The 18,584-nt window shown below is 39.2% G+C and overlaps 3 protein-coding genes across 4 annotated transcripts in view; 2 read left to right on the forward strand and 1 right to left on the reverse strand.

Annotated features, from left to right (window-relative positions):
• Positions 1 to 10,566, forward strand: part of LOC125982721 (LHFPL tetraspan subfamily member 7 protein) — a 36,919-nt gene extending 26,353 nt beyond the window's left edge. Inside the window, exon 3 of the mRNA XM_049743706.2 lies at positions 8,920 to 10,566. Within this exon, the coding sequence (XP_049599663.1) occupies positions 8,920 to 9,146 (227 nt within the window). The 3' untranslated portion in view covers positions 9,147 to 10,566. The remainder of the gene's footprint in view (positions 1 to 8,919) is intronic.
• LOC125982698 (spermatogenesis-associated protein 22) lies at positions 10,567 to 13,263 on the reverse strand. 2 transcript variants are annotated; one of them, XM_049743672.1, is made up of 8 exons: positions 12,937 to 13,263; positions 12,594 to 12,656; positions 12,278 to 12,508; positions 11,916 to 12,093; positions 11,439 to 11,778; positions 11,252 to 11,372; positions 11,078 to 11,175; positions 10,567 to 10,961 (listed from the first exon to the last, which is right to left on the reverse strand). In XM_049743672.1, exons 2-8 carry the CDS (start codon positions 12,631 to 12,633, stop codon positions 10,770 to 10,772), a joined length of 1,200 nt encoding a protein of 399 aa, XP_049599629.1. In that variant the 5' UTR covers positions 12,634 to 12,656; positions 12,937 to 13,263; the 3' UTR covers positions 10,567 to 10,769. The 2 variants fall into 2 exon arrangements, with proteins under 2 accessions (XP_049599629.1, XP_049599628.1); XM_049743671.1 differs by having other exon boundaries at positions 11,252 to 11,375; positions 12,937 to 13,260.
• A 211-nt stretch (positions 13,264 to 13,474) lies between these two features.
• On the forward strand, positions 13,475 to 18,447 carry stip1 (stress-induced phosphoprotein 1). The gene is made up of 14 exons (XM_049743622.2): positions 13,475 to 13,631; positions 15,231 to 15,440; positions 15,534 to 15,675; positions 15,750 to 15,891; positions 15,963 to 16,140; positions 16,208 to 16,334; positions 16,417 to 16,519; positions 16,628 to 16,748; positions 16,878 to 16,974; positions 17,060 to 17,184; positions 17,277 to 17,313; positions 17,388 to 17,491; positions 17,570 to 17,742; positions 17,835 to 18,447. The coding sequence occupies exons 1-14, from the start codon at positions 13,623 to 13,625 to the stop codon at positions 17,905 to 17,907; spliced, it is 1,641 nt and encodes a 546-aa protein (XP_049599579.1). The 5' UTR covers positions 13,475 to 13,622; the 3' UTR covers positions 17,908 to 18,447.
• Positions 18,448 to 18,584: the final 137 nt, after the last annotated feature.

Genomic DNA, 18,584 nt, shown 5'->3' on the forward strand with positions numbered 1-18,584 from the left:
AAAGAGCTCAAAAATAAAAGGATGGGGGTTGAGACTGCAAGAGAATGAAAGCCAAGTGAAAATCCATATACATGATTTATATGAGTGCGACTGTGCGCAGCAGGCAGAAGTTATCTTTTATTTATGAGGGCATCAGCGGCAAAGCGCCCAGATGTTAAGCTGTGCGGGGATCTCATCTAGCTCGTTGCTCTGTGGCAGTAAAACTAGAAGGGGTGTGTGTGTGTGTTGTCGAGAAGGGCTTTGTAATCATGTGTGTGTTTGTATGCACGAGACAGACAAAGCTTTGTCCTCTGTGACAAAAAGCTTTAGGTTAGATACTTGTCACCGTAAGCGGGAGCCTTCAAACTTCTGCTCCATTTGTTAGAAGAAGAGAGATAAAAAAAATAAAAGCGCTTATGGAGTCATTTATGGGATTGGCTCATTTTCTGCTCTTCCATCAGTCAAAATTAGAAAGCGCTTGTTGTTTGCTCCTCCGTCAACAGCTCATCAAAGACGCTCCGAAGATCCATTATGTAAATGAAGGCTACGTTGTCAACCCGCATCAGACATTACATCATCAATCGAAAGTGACATTAACACCACCCGGGGAGCTGGTCATGCGTACTAATAACTACAATAAGAGACTGGGAATATTATAACAAGGTTCTGATACATCTCGTCAGTTGCAATAATGGTTGATAGGAACTTGGAGGAGGAAAAAAAAAAACATTTTTTTTTTGGCTTTCCTTTATATTTGATTTAAAAAAAAATAGCCTTGCGGAATCCATTCTCGGCCGTCCTCAGATAGACATAGAAATCACAGCCAAAACAACATGGGTGCCATTTTGAAAATGACTTCTGTTAATTTGCCCCACCACCATCACCACTCAATTATTCCAAATTGAAGCAGTTGCTTTGAATACTTCACATTTACAATAACATTAAATGCAGTTTGTACTTCCTATCCGCAATTACACAAAATGGGAAAAAAAAAATGTCTGTTTGAGATTTCAGAACACTACATTTGGCTTTTCGCTGGAATAAAGAGAATCCCGGGGATTCAGTTTTCCACAATTTAGGGCACCTGAGATGCTTGATGGCATTTCATGTCGCTGCAGATGAAAGGTATCATCTCAGCTCCTGACACGTGTGTGTTTTTCTGCGTGCACACACACAACCAGCAAGCTAACCCATCTAATTTGCTTTTTACAAACAACAAGAAAATATGCTAGGCATGCACATAAATGCAACAGTCGACATTCTACGTGCAAGATATAGTAGCTCCTACTAAGCCAAGCTGATTTTATCAGCGGACAGAGTATCCGCCCGTGTGACATTTATTATACCATAGAACCCTTGTCATCATAATGTTCTCAGGGCTTCGCACCCCGTAATAATAATAGAAAGTGCCTGGAAACCTCTCAGTCTAATCTTTGTACTGGGCCATTAGGTGCGGTACAAAATACAAACTACTTTGGTCCACAAATATGCTTGTTCTTTTTATCTGGTCCATTAAAAAGGCACATGAGGTTATAGTAGCAGCATGCTGAATATTTGTTTTATTATAACGTGGGTGATTGATTGGCTTTAATCAATAAATCCCACAAAACATGCAAGTTGGGGGGAAAGGAAATAGCAGGAGCACCGTGGTGAAATAGTCCAACAATGTTTGGCGTCATCGATCAGTTAGTAAGCGTTTGGCAGTTTGATTGAAACCATGCATGGCTAATGGGCTTGGCAGAATATATACAGAAAGTGACTCACAAGCCAAGCACAGGGAAGCTGGTGAGTCTGCTCAAGCGGCGTCATGTCCAGACATTGCCAACATCTGGTTTGAGGGGCATCTGTAGCATCCCACCAATGGTTTCTCCATCTTTGAGCAGAGACCTGGCCTTGGGTGGAGTGTTAGCTGCCAAAGCAGATGGTGCTTGAATGAGATGTGCTGAGGCCATGATGTGGATGATGGAAGAATAGCCGCATGCTTTGGCTTGCGTTGGGTACACAAACTGGTCGAATTTGCTTAGATTGGAAGTGTAATTGGAGATTCATGACTGGGCATTATTTGGTAGAGGCTTGGGAATTCGTGTGGCTACTGCGTTTAGCCAAAAATTTAAATATGTTGACTTTTTTTTTTGGTGGGTCAAGAACAGCAGAAACAAATCCCTGTACTTCACTTTTGTCCGAATACCTTTGCCCGTGCTCTAAAAGTTTCAGTTCTTGTATGTATGGTTAGCTTATTCTGCTAATCACATCCATCATGCTAGTCACAAATGTTAGCGATGGCGCCGTTTCCCTCTGAGACATCAATCCTGCAGCGCCTCTCTCTGGTTCTGCTCCTGCTGTGCTTTCTAAATTCATCAATAAATGAATCCCACAATACAGCTCAAGCCGTATGCCGCATCAATAGAAATGTCAGCATTAACCGATGGCGAGTCTTTAACCTGTCCGCACCAGTTGAGCTGAAGGATAGCAAGTGGGTGGAGCAGAGTGACCCGGTACCGCTTATTATGGGTGACAATCACCGCTCAGCATCCTTCATCCTTACAAACCTTTTGGATGCAGCACAAAAACAACATTTCATGGTGCAAGGTGACTGAAAAGCAGATTTGCATCATCCTCACCAATTACAAGATTGATTTCATGCACCAAGCGTCGCTGCTAATCACTTCCCATTAGTCAAGATATGCATAAAATTGAACTGCTTAATTATCCACAGACAAATTCAAATTATTTCTGACGGTATAACAATATACCAGACTGGACTGGACTTGTGTGAGCTCCAAAAAAGGATTGCTGAGGAAAGACTGATGGCAGCTTTTAGAGCATGCTAATGGCTAATTAGACATTTTGTGACAAAAATGTCATGGTTGTTCTCATTATATGCTATTCACTACTCCTGCAGTGTCATGAAGTTCTCCAAGGTTCCATGAATAGTTGTCAAGAACTTTTTATGTTTCCTTTATCCGAACTGCATTGGCTAGTTATTATTAACAAGCAGTAATTGGCTTCTGGATAATTACGTCGCCATTTCAGTCTTTACATACTTGACTCCAGAGGCCATATTTTTGTCGTCTTAAGTCCACAACCAAGGCTCAGGGTCATTAAAGTGATGTCTGTCAAACAACACCCAAATTAGACTGCATTCACCCTTTCACCATGTATGTCGCTGGATGTTTAAGAAAAGAAATTGTGCGAGCGTGTTCTGCTGTTGCTAAGTGACGAAGCATAGCCGCTTTCATAGTTAACAATGAACTGATTGGAGTTTGACACCATGGAGCCCAGCACACATTTTTCTATGAATTTCAGGGCCACTGTGCATAAAAGGTGTTGAGCGACTTATTATTCATTACAACATTAAGTATTTTTGAATTGGACTCTATCAGGAACTAACACTCCTTGTAATAAGTGCACTCAATCTCCGATTGCAAGGCCGTCTATTTTTCCACAATCGCTGCTGGCTGACTCTCAAATTTTAATTTCTTCTAATGAAGTCGGATGTGGGTTTTTTTTTTTTTTTTTTTGCTTTGCTTTTTAACTTATCACCATGCTCAGACCTCAATAAACATTAAGCAAAGCAAAATTGCAACCCCATCCATAGTCGATATAATTAGACCATCACGATAATGGATCTGAATTTTAATTTGTGTCGTATGTTGTCTTATGTTTATTTGATATCATTGTATTAATTCATTATGTTTATTATATATGAAGTCAGCCATGACTTAAAATAGCCTTTGTGTGTTAGCGGCGCTCTGCTAATAAAGTCTGCTGTAACCAAGAAAGTGCTTTCACCACATTAGCGCTTTTTCTCCCTTGTGTCTCCGTGGTCATCTTTTATTACATATCTTTTAGTCTCTGGTCACCTAAGCCTTGGTATAGCGGTCTGAAAGCACAACATCGATCTAAAGGAGAGATGGAGGCCATTTGTCTGCACTGAAGGAATTCAGGTGGATTTGTTTGCAGCTCCTTCGTTTACAGTTGTCGGATCGTATGAGGCAGCAGGGTGACCTCGCGGTTAGCACGTTTGCCGACGCTTATGTGGAGTTTGCACGTTCCCCCTCATGCTTGAATTGTTTTAGTACGTGCTTTGGCTTTCTCCGACATTCCCAAAACATGCATTTGGTTTATTGAAATAGTCCAGCAGAGTGAATGTGTGAATTGTTTACAATTATTGTATGATTTAAGAGATAAATATAAATTTGTCATAAATAGGATTTTGGGATAAGTTTAGGGTAAAGTACCTTCTTTTCATTCTCAATAATAAGTGACTAAGTCCACATAAAGGGGAATAAACAATAATAAGAAAATCAGTGCAGCACCAATTAAAGTTTGGATCAATAAATGTCTCCGTAACACTTTTTGAAACAATAAAGGTCCGTGGAAGCTCGTCCATGCAACCCCCCTGTGGTGCGAGTTCAGTGTAATGAACTTGATCTGCAGATAAAATGAGCTCCAACTTTTTCAAGCTGATAGTTACTCCTAGCATACTGATTAATGCGCAAGGCTACAGGGTATACAAACTTTTGAATTTTACTTAATTATTGATTAATGCCTAACTATTGGTTGCCCTAATTAAAAGTGGTTTACTTTGGCGGAACTCCAAATACCTAACATTCTTATTGTAACACTGGAGCTCAGTGACACGCACGTGTGCACCTGTCTGCTCCTGGTCGGTGGATGTAGAAGCTGAAGGTAATGGTTTCCTATTTTTCCCTTAATGCCAGTAGGTCAGGAAGTGTTGGCTGGGCTGAATTTCATTATAGAAGCCCAGCAGGCTCCCGCATCTCCTGTAGGGATTCATTATGTTGCCGCGCCAACCAAAAGCCACACTGACATACCCCAACTCACCGAGAGCAACATGCAAGGTTGCCATGTAATGTCAGGAACCAACAGGAACTATTCACATGGCACAATGGATTTATATTTTTCCTATTACCGTATTTTCCAGACTATAAGGTGCACCTTCAATGAATGGCCCATTTTTAAAACGTTGTCCTTATATAAGGCGCACTGGACTATAAGGCACACCATTAATGCATCATGTCAGATTTTTAATCCAAATCAAATCATTCTCCATTTTATTTTTTTTATTTCAACTTCAGACGCAACAGATTACTTTATCATCATAAAATAATGATCTATAGTGTTTGTGATTCATGATTTATACTCTTCAGCGGGCCACTTATGATTGATTTCATGACACAATGCTTCGGGCCAGTTTAAATTTTGAAATTTGGTCCATATATAAGGCGCACTGTCGGCTTTTGATAAATTTTAGGTTTTTAGGTGCGCCTTATAGTCCGGAAAATACGGTATTTTTCTATTTTTATTTCTTCTTAAGCAGAGTCGTGCCAGTGGTCACAACTGACATTCCTGATTGGGCGACTGAACTTGTTTACATTTTTAGCCAAAGGCTGTCAACATGATAAACATGCCACTTTAGTGATGGCTTCAATGTAATTGCCACTTTCTTTCAAGTACTACTATTATTTATTTTGCCATCCATGCATGTGAAGTGCTCTATCTCCTATGCTAATTTAATATGTGTGTGTGTTGGATTGAGCTACAGATTAGGTTTTGTTCGGAGGCACATTGACATAAACCACATGTGCGCTCTGGGTTACCTCAGAGGGGATAAGGGAGTCAAGGACAAGCAATTTGTCTGAGCTTTGAATTAATTTGCAGTATAAAAAAAGATGGCGATATGGAAATGGAAGTAATTAAGTTGATAGATTGGATGCAGCGGGTGAGATTCATGTGTCATCATCGCTACACTGCTCTTAAGATGGAGATTCGCCATCAGATGCCTCAGCATGCACTGGGAACATTTGTCTGGCCTTTTTTATTTTTTTATTTTAGTCGAAAACATTTGTTGCATGCAGCAAGTAACAATCAATTATCCTTAGGAGAGCAAGAAGCTAAATCAGGATTTATATAATTTTAATGTATAACCCTTATACATTTCATGTGCTCATCTATTTTAACTAATCTGGCCATTTTTTCTTTTTTTTTATTAATACCAAGTAGTGTTCAAACAGTGATGTAGAAATTTGTTCTGAGCAAATATTTGCTCGAGCGCTCTCGGAGTCTACATGACAGTCCAGTCGGCAGTCTGAGTGATAAACAGACCAATTACTGAGCTGTGATTGACCAGTCCACGGGCAGACTTGCTCATTCTAAAGATAGCAGAGGACTTTTTATTGCTCTGCTAATCTCTCCTATCACTGTATTTTATTTCCTCTTCATCTACTCCTCCTCTTCCCCTCAAGGTCATCTGATTTATTTATTTCTTTTGGGTTATTTTTCACCTCGACTGTCATCATTGGACAGTTTTGATTTAATTGACTTGTCGCTGGAATTCAAGATATTTTCCCCCCAACTCTGTCAATTTAATTTTATTTATTTAAATACATTTGTATGATTTTAGCCACTCAATTTTCCCTCTGTTTTGTTTGACTCATCAAATTACCTCTGTGTACTTGACCACCTTGACTCTTCCGTTCTGGAACACGCCGGTACTTGTATAATTGTCATTAGCCTAATTTCCCAGAGGCTCATTGAGCTTAATTCTCATGGCTGTGTGCAGACTGGAGCATGTCACATTAAGATGGAATCCCTGCTGTTTGCACCGTCCCAGATTACCACTTTGAGATTCATCACCGCCTAGCAAATTGAAAACTTTCCTTACTCATCCGGCCATTCCTCACCTTGAGTCGATATTGAGGGGGAAAAGGAGAGGTGATCAGACCTGATGAACGTTATATGCAACGTTCAGGTGCATCTTGCAGAAAGTTTAAATTTATTCAGTACCGTATATCTTTGAGAATTTGGGAAATATTCAAACCTGGACACTGGACACTTTAATAAATATTTTTTTTAGCATTGCTTTATAACCAAAAACCAAAATGTGCAATAGAAAAAAAAAATCTATTTTTTTTATTCATAGAACTTTACTACAATACATCAAATAACGGCAATTTTGTATTTATCCAATTTATTCCCATTAATTCCCAAACATTTCCATAAATTCCGTAATTCCCATTAGAAAAATACCCGACGGCTAATTGATTAATTACCTGATTAACATATGCAATATAGCCATTTAGTATATTTGCGTATGCGGTCACGTTGCACTTACCGCCTCGAGCTGTTGCTGTAAATCAGCACCTAATTTACATCAGCTAGCTAGATTCCATTTGGGTTGTTATTATTATCATGGTGGTCAAGATAGAGAATAACTTGCATGTGTTATTTATGATAGCTGAAACCAATCACGGGAAAAAATAAAGTGAAGAAGAAAAAAAAAAGTAATGTACAGCTCGAGGCTCGCTTTTCTAATCAAGCAGTACTTTTCAGTCCTGCATGTCATTGTGTATCAAGTTGATAAATGGGCACATGCAGTGCTTTGACGCCAATCCGGTTGTCCATATTTTGCATTCACTATCTTTTGAATGTTTGTAGTGCTGTCCTTTTGTAGTCATTAAAAAGCACTTCTAAATATGTACGTCATCTGTTGAAGGGCACAATCATGTTAGTTAATTAAACTGCCAATCTTTTTTCAGATCTTTGCAGAGATTTTACAATGTGCTATTGTTTCAATTGTTCTCCTTCAGTACAAGGTTACAATGGAGTCGACCGTATTGTCGTTGTCTAGACAGACGTCCTTCTTTGGACTGTTCAAGTCTTCACCCCGTGTGAGCAATCCTATCATTTGGGTTTTGTAAGAACCAGTTACTGGGAAAAAAAGATGAGTGTCACGCATGGTTGGCAGGTTATCACACATCTTCCTGCTCCACAAACTCATTCAATCTCCATCTCGCTGATGTGAACCTGCTTGACCAGCTTTCCATTTGGACGCTTGGCCACTGAAAAAGAGATTCAAGGTTCATTTTTGTTCGTTTAGTTGAAGGCTTGAATGTCATGGCGGATTCTATTACGATGCTATATGTGTTTTGATTGAATTTAGATTGCATTGCATTTATATACAAACATCAACAAAAGCAATGACCTATATTTGATTATTTGATTTGACTCTGCTTTGTGAAATTCTCATGCAGTTTCCCATCCTTGCACAAGCAATGAAAACTTCCCTCTCCTGGCATCACATCACATTATGTCAGCCTCTTACATCACACTGTCCATTCCTTTTTGGAATAGACCAGCAGTTAATAAAATATATATTTTCTTGCTTCTTCCATGCATCGTCCAGAATTTCTACTCTGGAAAACAGATACCCGATTTAAATGAAGATGGATATTTTTCCACACTGCCAGTGCACAAACAGCATCTTTAGAGAGATAAACGTTAGAACTCAGGATGACGGAGAGTGGCAACATTGGCTGGAAGCAGAGTCGATAACTGTGCTGGGTGCTTTGGGTCATGAAACGTGACTCAATTTGGAGGAGTTAAATGTTCTCATGGTGCTTGGGAAGGGCAAGTGAGAAATCATCCAAGTGAGTCTTCCTATTTTTCCCCAACAATTAGCTAAAGTGCAAGAAAATTGATCTTTGAATTTAAAGGCCTAAAAAAACGAGTCACGTTTTCACATTGTGTAATTATTAATGTCATATCACTGTAAACACCCTTCAGTGAGAATTTGTATTCCACATTTAACTCCAGTTTTCAATGAGCCTTTTATTGACGAATCTCTACTGCCCCCAAGTGGCTATCAAGTTGACTACATGTTCATTAATGCAAGTGAATTTCAATTCTTATTTACAAAATGTTAATATGGATATTTATTGTATATTTAAATGTGTTGTCCGTTTCTACTTAGGATTCTACATACATTTAGTCAAATATAAATTCTGTACCCCCCCCCCCCAAGATATTATTGTATTCATATCCAAATATTTATTCTGTGTTTTCAAATATTTTCATCACAGAGCAGCTTTATAATGTGCACTTTTTAATTCCTTCTTATCTGTGCCTTTTGTGCAGTGTTTATCATGGCCGCGGGACTGCTGGTGTACCCCTTTGGGCTCAACTCTTCACTCGTCAGGTCCTTTTGCGGCGACTCGGATGTGTACGACGCCGGCGAGTGCCAAATTGGCTGGGGGTACATGTTGGCCATTGTGGGAGTGATGCTCACTATCTTTTTGCCCTTTTTTGCCAAATATGCACCAAAGGAGCAACTGTCTCCCACCCCTTTGCCTGCTCTCTTATAGTTTTTTTTTTTTTTTTGTCATTTCTAATTCTTTTAGAATGTAATTTTATGTGTGTTTGTCCCCCCCCCCCCCCCCCTCTTCTTTTTAAGTCGACTATTCCAAAACAGACTGGACATTATATGCACAAAGGAACTGCAAAAACAATGTAATATAGATTTGTTTTTTTTTCACAAAAGCAATCTATTATTCAACAAGGTTCTGAGGAATCTTATACGAGAGCAGACAATTTTTCTTAAACTCAAGGACAGTTCGACTGTATATATGAACCAGACTAAAAGTCCTGAAAATGACTTAAAAGGGAACTCCGGTCGACTAAAAGGATCAAGAAGAGTATTTCTTTTTGTTACTATCATGTAAAAAAGGAGCATTAACAAACATATTTTGGGTGATGTGTAACAATAATGGTTCTCAGTGTTGTTCAAAATGTCAACCTTTTTCCCCTGAAATATTTGTGTATGTAACTCGCTTGTTAAATGTAAAGCAATCGCCTCTCGTCGACAGCAAACACAACTTAATTCAGGATGAAAACGATGGCAAAAGGCAGGGAGCTTTTTGTCAAAACAAATGCATGAGAAGACCGATTTAGAATAACTGCTGTCGATTCTAATGTGATGTGACCAACTTGTGCCTTTTTCAAATGACAAAGACAAGCATTCAATACCATAATCAGGTTGTCATCTCATTTCTACTGAGAAAAAGAAATTGTGAGTCCTGGAGTGTTTTTGTTTTCTTATTTAATGCAGTATAATCCTTTTAATCATGAGAAGAATAAAACAGGCAGTTCAGTTATTGACGAGAAGAATTTCTATTGCTAGAGCTTGGAAGATAAAATTGAATCTTATTTGACTCTTTTGCAAAGAGTTGTACAAATCAAGCCTTTCTTAACTGAGCACACGATTTCATCATGGCCGACCTTAAAATATGGTAAAAATAACTGCCATGCTCCATAAGACAGCAACTTATTGTCTCTGCACACTGCCAACTCATAAAGCTAAACTTTCTTTTCGATACATGTGTGTGTTTATACAGTATTTGTATTAAATGTGGATGAATTTGGGTCGCTCTAATATGCCATATTCCGATATCAAGAAATGCTCATAGGGAAGGGTGCCATTTTGAAAAGAGCAACAACTGTTTGGATCTCATGGTGAGACTGAGTCGTTATCGCACGGGTCGGCTTCTCCTCCTTTTTGTTAAAAAACACTTTGTGTAAAGTCTCAGCACTGGTGAACGTGTTTTGGTAGATTAGACTTTTATTTATTTTTTTTCCTTTATTGTGGCTGTGAATAAAATTACCGTGCAGTACTTGCTATCTCGTCGGTCTTAACTGCCCGTTTTTGAAATTGTATTTGTGTTTGCATTAATCTATTGACATTGTTTGCTGGTTTGTGGTTTTCTTTGTAATAAAAATACTCAATGATTTGATTTTAATTTTAATGAACAAAAACAGATACAAGCAAGTGAACTCAACCATGTAATTGTTCTTGTCAAACAGCAGACAAGATTAACTATTTTAAACGGTTTATAAAAATGAAGCTTATCAAATTGTGCCTATATTACTGAAAACTGAGAATACTGCTATTTGCTTCAACTATTTCTGACAAACGATTTAACTGTCAGATTTCAGACTTCATGGAATAATTTGACGAGTTTGCGCATGTAATTATCGCAGACTTTGATGGTAATCAAAGCGTTTCTGACTTCTGAGGGCTTGGCTTCTCGAATTGACATGCACACCAGGACATCTCTGTTGCCGTCGTAGTTACCGACACAGCGGTGAACTTGACCACGGAAAAGATGAGGCAGATTTTGCTCCTGCGGAAATAAGATTAAGTTACCCTGCTCTAAAATAACAAACCTGTGTTGTTACTGTTTATATTTTCTGGACCCAATTTAAGTGTGTGATTGTTTTTGTGTTCATCTCAACTCACATTTTCATAGAAGACACACTGGACAACCTCGTTACCATTTCTCAACAGGAAGTTCTTGGCTCCGTGGTGACCAATTGTGACGGCGGAGTCAAGAGTAGCTGAGAGGAGAACACATGCTGGGATGTTAACATGGTGTTGAGTTGACAGGAGCGGTAACGGTGATCCACAACTAACCGATTATCTCGAAAAAAAGTGGGACTTTGATTTTGAACTGACTCCAGTATTTCATGCCCTCAATGGTTGCATTCAAAATTCTGAGTGAGTTGTCAAACGCTGCTTTTTGGGGAACACTTCTCTGCTAAAAAAAAAAGGAAAATAGCACCAAAGATACAATATGGTTTTTAACATGCGTGCTAGATACCGTTTGAGGTTCTCGTGGAGTCTGGGGTTTATCTCCACTCATTTTCCCCACAAAAGGGGGCTTCTGCGCTCCAAAGGTGTTTTTAAAATTCCATTTGTTTTGTGTCTGAGCAGCTGGCCCGCTGAGGGGTCCGACGGGTTGAGGCTGAGATCTGAATTGTGTGGGACCGGCCGGCCTTTCGGGTGGTTGCTGGCCCATCTGAGAGAACCCGCTATGAGCTCTTTGCTTACTTGGGGCACTCAGACTGCTAGTAGATGTTTGATATTGGTTCTGTTTGGAAGTTAAATCTGATCTGTAAACCTGTGGTCCCTCAAACCTGCTGGGCGTTCCCATCTTTGGTCTGAAAAAGAAACTAACGTCAATACAGATTTTCACCAAGTGATGACAAAGTTATTAAGCTTGTGGTGATATTTTGAAACTTTCAAATTGTTCTTGCAGTAACTAACTACCAAGCCAGTGGCTAAAGACAAAACCTACTGTTTTTTTTCAGCTTTGAAAGGATGCGGTAAAGGCGCGTAATATCTCGTTGTTGGTGCAGGTCTATAGTTGCTATGTTGTAGAGCCTGAGTAGATCGGGCCATGTCCTGTTTGGTCCACTGGTGACTTGGTTGAGCATCATGAGAGGATCCCAAGGCCTGGTAAGAACCATACGCACCTGGAAAAAAGTCACTCTTGAGCAGCTCGGCTTTGTATAACATGGGTAAGTAACTTTCAGTTTAATACCCTGACATTTCTGAGTTTTTCGGAGGCTCTCCTTGTTTATAACACATTATTTTTACTCAATGGGAGTCCTGACACTATTGTAGTAAAGGTTAATGGTCCCTGAATGAGTATGTCACCTGATGCACCATAGGGGGCAGGTGATCTGGTACTTGTCATGAACTCGGTGTAGGAAAAGCAGTCGTTTGCAGAAGGAGTTGTCATCAAAGGAATTAGATTTCTTTTCTTCTGATGTGACCCGTCATTTGGCATGAACTCGTTGTGAGAATAGAGGTCATTCCCAGATGGTGTCAGTGTCAAAGGAATTGGATTTCTTTGCTTCTGATTGAACAGCGGCATGGGCGGACAGCCTGATGGAGACAGCAATATTACTACTACTGAGCAAGTATGTGTGAAAATTATTAGGTCAAAGGTCATAAATATATTGTTTCAAACCTGCTGTTGGTCTGCTTGTCAGATTGTCATTCCTTTTCATACTGGCAGTTCAAAGTTGAAATCCTGAAATTCATTGAGTGAATGTGACAAGTGAAATTATAGGTTAATAGATGGTTGAGGGAGTTTTTTTATTTTATTTTAAAGGCTATAGCTTGTTAGCTGGCTAGCCTATGTCAGTTAGGTGTGTTTGAAAGTCAGCTTTTGGTTATTCTTAACATTAGGGTATTATTTCATGGGTGTGATAGTTAAAGTAAAAGAAAAGCCTTTGAATTAAAGTGTATTTGAGGAATAAATAATGAATGTTTATGACTATACAACCTAAAAAACGTTTCATATTACCTACCTTCAACACCTTTTAAGAAAATGGTGCCAAAAAGCAGCGCAGTACTGTACATATTACTTTAACATTGTGGTGCCTTCAGACTCTAACAATAAAATCGTACATTCCATTCATATAAGTATTTGTCGGAAATACATGTAAAAAGGCTCTGTATAATTATTTTAAGCATTAAACCCACGTAAAACTCTATTCCTCGAGAACAGAAATACAATTCCTGGATATGTCTCATTAGCTAAAAGTGTCAGAAGCAATGTTGTAGTTTTAGTAAATTTCACAATGAAAATATATTGCTAAGCCTCATTTACATTGCATTGGGTCAATGGAGAAATTTGACATCAAGGTTTTCTCATTTAAGTCATTTTCTAACTCACAGAAATAGAAAATAGAAAATATTTATCAATGGGAAATTATTTTTTTATGAAGTGGATGATCTCAGCGTCACTCAGTTAAACGGGAACAGGAACTATACTTTATTTCAGACATGATTAGCCACGCTCGTCTCTTTCTCAACTTTGAAAGCGTAACTACGCGTTACCAGAGCCTTCGCGAATATTCCAGGGTTATATTTATTGCAAACGGAACGGGGACAAATGAGGGTTTGTAACAGTCAACACTGGCAACCTGCAGGTTGCTGAGGGGGCGGCGCTAGTCCACACAGTAGTTTCTGGAAGGAACCTCATGCTTGCAACATGGAGAAAGTGAGTGCTCGTCAAATCGTTTCTTCTCTTTCCCCTAACATTTATACACTTCGATTATTATTCAGGATTAATTTCACCTTGAAGTCATTTATATAATACGCTTCTGCGCTGAAACACTAAGCGATCAGCTAAATTAGCTTGATTGTCCGTGGTTTGTGGGGTTAGCCATCGGCTAGTAACTCGCTGGTGCTGCTTCGCTGACTACTTTTTTATATTATGTTATTTAATATAAATAGTTGCCATCGTTTCATACCTAAGAATTTTTATATATTTGCCAACATAAGCGGGTCAGCTATGAGTTTCTTGTTTGCCGTGAGGGTTTACTGCATGTCATCATTGTCCACACGGTTCAATGACAAAGTCAAGCAAATACGTGAGACTGATGATTTATGACTTATATTCATATTTACAATATAGTTTGTCTTCCCACCTGCCATTTATTATACAAATATGCACATAGTTATTGGGCAACTAAGTTAGCATGCTCCCCTGTCCTTAACGCCATCGTCTATCTTATGATACATTTATTATGTTTTATTAATATGTTACGTCTGGTGTGAGGTGTAATATTTATTTGTATATCCGTGGTGCAGTATTTCGGTTTCCTAAATTAACATGTGCTCTGTCCGGAAGATCTTTCGAGATGCACAAGGGGCTGCAGTGACCAATGTTTTCCTTGTAACTGTCATTTAGCATTAACAATTAGCACACGACTTAGCTCTCTATTCGGTTTGATTGAAGTATTTTTGCAAAGGTTGTACGCGACAAAAAAAAAAAAAAATGTATAGCAAACTTTTACCAAAAATCTGTACGGTTCCTAAAAACATCTTATGCAAAAATTGTAGTGCATGTTATACGCCTGAAGAGGGCGCAATTGTTATTTGAAACGGTTCAAGTTAGCATTGATGCTGATGTGAGCCATCGCTTGGCTTTCTTTAGTGTCGATTTCTTATTATGTATCGTATCAAGGCTGTTTGACCCGTCACAATCGAAAATTATGGGAGAGAAACTCATCAGGAAACCTTTAAAATTGATTTTTTTTTTTTTAAATCAGGATTAGTGTACCCCAACATCTGTTAAAAAATAACTCAGCAGTGATGGGATGTGATTTTTTTTGGTGACACTTCATGTGATCATTCGAAAATGTAAACGGTTAAATAATCTAACATATCAGTTGTTTACACGCTGCATATTGTTTTGTAAAATTGTTGTTTTACATTGAGAAATCTTTTTTCATTGAGAAATCAGTATTATTTGTTAATAACATAAAGGTGAATGGACCTAATCTGTTAGTTCAGAAAGACGTATCTATCAGACTGGCAGCTTTTAGCATTAATCAGTAGCTACCATATGTCAGTTAATATACGTACTTGTACGCAAGAATGAAGAAAGTGAATGGACAAATGAAGACACGTTGTACCACTTGTGTTGCACCTGTCTGACATGAACAGATGCCTCTTGCCGATCAGATGCCACTGGCAGCTGTTCAAATAGATAATCCAAATCAGATCTCTGTTGAAGAAAGTCAGCATGTGTTTCCTAACGTCGTCTATTATTGTCAGTTTGTGTTTCATGTATTTACCGCCTGCTGGTTCACAGGTGTCTGCATTGAAAGACCAAGGCAACAAAGCACTGAGTGCAGGGAATATTGACGAGGCGATCCGGTGTTACACTGAAGCCGTGACTCTCGACCCCAAAAACCATGTCCTGTTCAGCAACCGATCGGCCGCCTATGCCAAAAAAGGCAATTATCAAAAGGCTCTCGAGGATGCTTGTGAGACCATCAAGATAAAGCCAGACTGGGGCAAGGTAAGGTGTCTTGGATTTACCAGTAATCCTTTTGACAATAAATGGCCTGCAGCAATCTAAACGGGTGAACTTTTTTTTTATTTTATTAACAAGGGTTACTCCCGTAAAGCTGCGGCGCAGGAATTTCTCGGACGGCTGGAGCATGCTAAAGCGACGTACCAAGAGGGCATCCGGCATGAGCCCAACAATCAGCAGCTGAAGGAGGGCTTACAGAACATTGAGGCTCGCCTTGCAGGTACACAATATTTAACTTCAGTCTTGGATGTACAGTTAGAGTAACCAAGTCTTTTTTTTTTTTTTCTATTTCAGAGAAAACAATGATGAATCCCTTCGCCTTGCCTAACATGTATCAAAAGCTGGAGAACGATCCTCGAACCCGCGAGCTCATGGCAGATCCGAGCTACAAAGAACTCCTGGAGGAACTCCGGAACAACCCCTCTGCGCTTGGCACGTATGTGCTCACCCATAGATCAGTTGATTCCCCGGTGATACCAAATGATCAGTGTTCCATTTGGTTTCTAGGAAGCTTCAAGATAAAAGAGTGATGACCACACTTTCTGTGCTACTGGGACTGAACTTGTCTGGGATGGATGAAGAAGACGATCCGACTCCGACGACTCCTCCTCCTTCGGCTACAAAACCTAAAGAGACACAGCCACCGCCTTCCACAGACCAAGACCTACCTGAGAACAAGAGAAATGCAAGTCAGCCAATCAGGTTTGAGCCAAGGGGTCAGTGTTAATTCTCTGCTCTGCGTTGTTGACTAGGCCTTGAAAGAAAAGGAACTTGGGAATGCCGCCTATAAGAACAAGGACTTTGATATGGCGCTGAAGCATTATGAAGAAGCAGTCAAGCATGATCCTACCAACATGACTTATATTTCAAATCAAGCCGGTATGTACGATTGTAATTGTAAAACACAAATGTGTGTGTGGCAGGTAACAGAAGTGATATGTTCTTTCCATGTTCTCTTCAGCTGTTTACTTTGAAAAGGGGGAGTTTGAGAAGTGCAGGGAACTCTGTGAGAAGGCCATCGATGTTGGCAGAGAGAACCGCGAAGACTACAGACAAATTGCCAAGTGAGTTCCGATTGTTGTTCTTTCTTGTCCCATTTGAAATTGATCTTTGGAATTTATTGGTTGTATTAACGTCCGTACGGCTCAATCTTCTGTTTTTTTTTTTTAAAGGGCACTGGCAAGGATTGGCAACTCCTACTTCAAGCAGGAAAAGTACAAAGAAGCGGTTCAGTATTTCAACAAGAGTTTAACAGAGCATCGCACTCCTGATGTCTTGAAAAAGTGTCAACAGGTGCATTTCATGATCTCACCTCATTTATTACAGTTTTATGAAGTTAACACTTTATTTGTCCTTCCCGTGATGACTACATTATACTGAAGTTAAAATTGAGTGGCTGCATATTTTCACATAATTCTGCAGGCAGAGAAGATTGTGAAAGAGTTGGAGAAGCAAGCCTACATTAATCCTGATTTAGCTCTGGAGGAGAAGAACAAGGGAAATGAAGCCTTCCAGAAGGGTTTGTGCAAAATCACATTCTTTTTTTTAATTTTTTTTTTTATAACAATGTCTCAGATGCTTAACTTATCCTGTGCTCCCTTTAGGAGACTATCCTCTAGCCATGAAACATTACACTGAGGCCATCAAAAGAAACCCAATGGATGCAAAGCTCTTCAGTAACCGAGCTGCCTGCTACACGAAGCTGTTGGAGTTTCAACTGGCCCTAAAGGTATGCTGTTTTCAACATTGGATCAGATTTGATCTTTCACCTTTGACCTGTATTTAATCATATAAGTAACTTCACTTGTTTTGTTTGATCAGGATTGTGAGGACTGCATCAAACTTGAGCCCACATTCAGTGAGTTGGACACCATCATGCTTGCCAAGGTATTTTTTTAGTTGATATGCTAATTTTCTGAAATGTGTCCACAGTTAAAGGATACACACGTAAAGCAGCTGCTTTGGAGGCAATGAAAGATTTTTCCAAAGCCATGGATGTGTACCAGAAGGCTTTGGAGCTTGATTCTTCTTCAAAGGTATTTTAGTTTGCGCCAATGTAAAGAAAAAAAAGTGTACGTGTAGTAAAACTATTATCTTTTTTATTCTCCATTCAGGAAGCCACAGAAGGCTTACAGCGCTGCATGGTCAGCCAGGCAATGAGGAACGACAGTCCTGAGGAAGTCAAGCAAAGAGCCATGGCTGATCCCGAGGTGCAGCAAATTATGTCGGACCCCGCCATGCGCATGATCCTCGAGCAAATGCAGAAGGACCCTCAGGCGCTCAGCGAGTAAGTTTCACAAGTTCTGTATATTTTTCCCTGCAGCGCCATTTTGAATGGTTTCATAAAAAAGTGATGGCTCCTTTTCCCTTTTATTTCAGCCACTTAAAGAATCCCGTCATTGCAAAGAAAATTCAGAAACTCCTGGATGTCGGACTCATAGCCATTCATTGATGTGACACGAGCCAAGATATGAAGAAATACTCTTAATGTGGATCAAAATGCAAATTCTCTCGAAATATTACATATTTTGTTGCCTTCAAAAATATTCTCTCTGGTATTACTTAAACCACATTCTTTTTTTAAGCATTTCAAGTCCTGAGTCTTTAAAAATCTTTGGCAACTTTGATGCCAGATTCCAGGGCGTGCCCCTAAAATGAAAAGCATCACTCTGTGTTTCTCACATTTCTCACTGTTAAGCAGATATCGTGTTTCTGTTAAAGTAAAAAAATTATTAGAGCGATACAACAGAAAAAAAAATCCTATCGCCGTTGTCATGTCTGTCACAGATTGGAATTGTTGGCTCTGAATGGCTTGACTAAACACGGTGCCTCAAAGTGTCAACAGGTTTGCTTCTTTCCCTGTTTTTAAGGCATCTCAAAGATGGGGTCGCCGGTCTCTTTACACTGTATGTGTTATATGATTGTGGGCAACTTATACATTTAAACTCAAATATAAAATATTCAAACTATTAAACATAAGAGCAGTTTACAATGGTGGTTTTATTTTATTTTTTTAGTTCAGTCACCAGTGCATAGGGTTGGAAAGTTGTGACTGGCATACAAAAATGTAAATTAGTAAAATAAGATTTCAATCGTTTTAATGAACCTACATTACAGTTGGACTTTTCT

Source organism: Syngnathus scovelli, chromosome 15 (assembly GCF_024217435.2).
Source record: "Syngnathus scovelli strain Florida chromosome 15, RoL_Ssco_1.2, whole genome shotgun sequence".
Classification (NCBI taxonomy): Eukaryota; Metazoa; Chordata; class Actinopteri; order Syngnathiformes; family Syngnathidae; genus Syngnathus; species Syngnathus scovelli.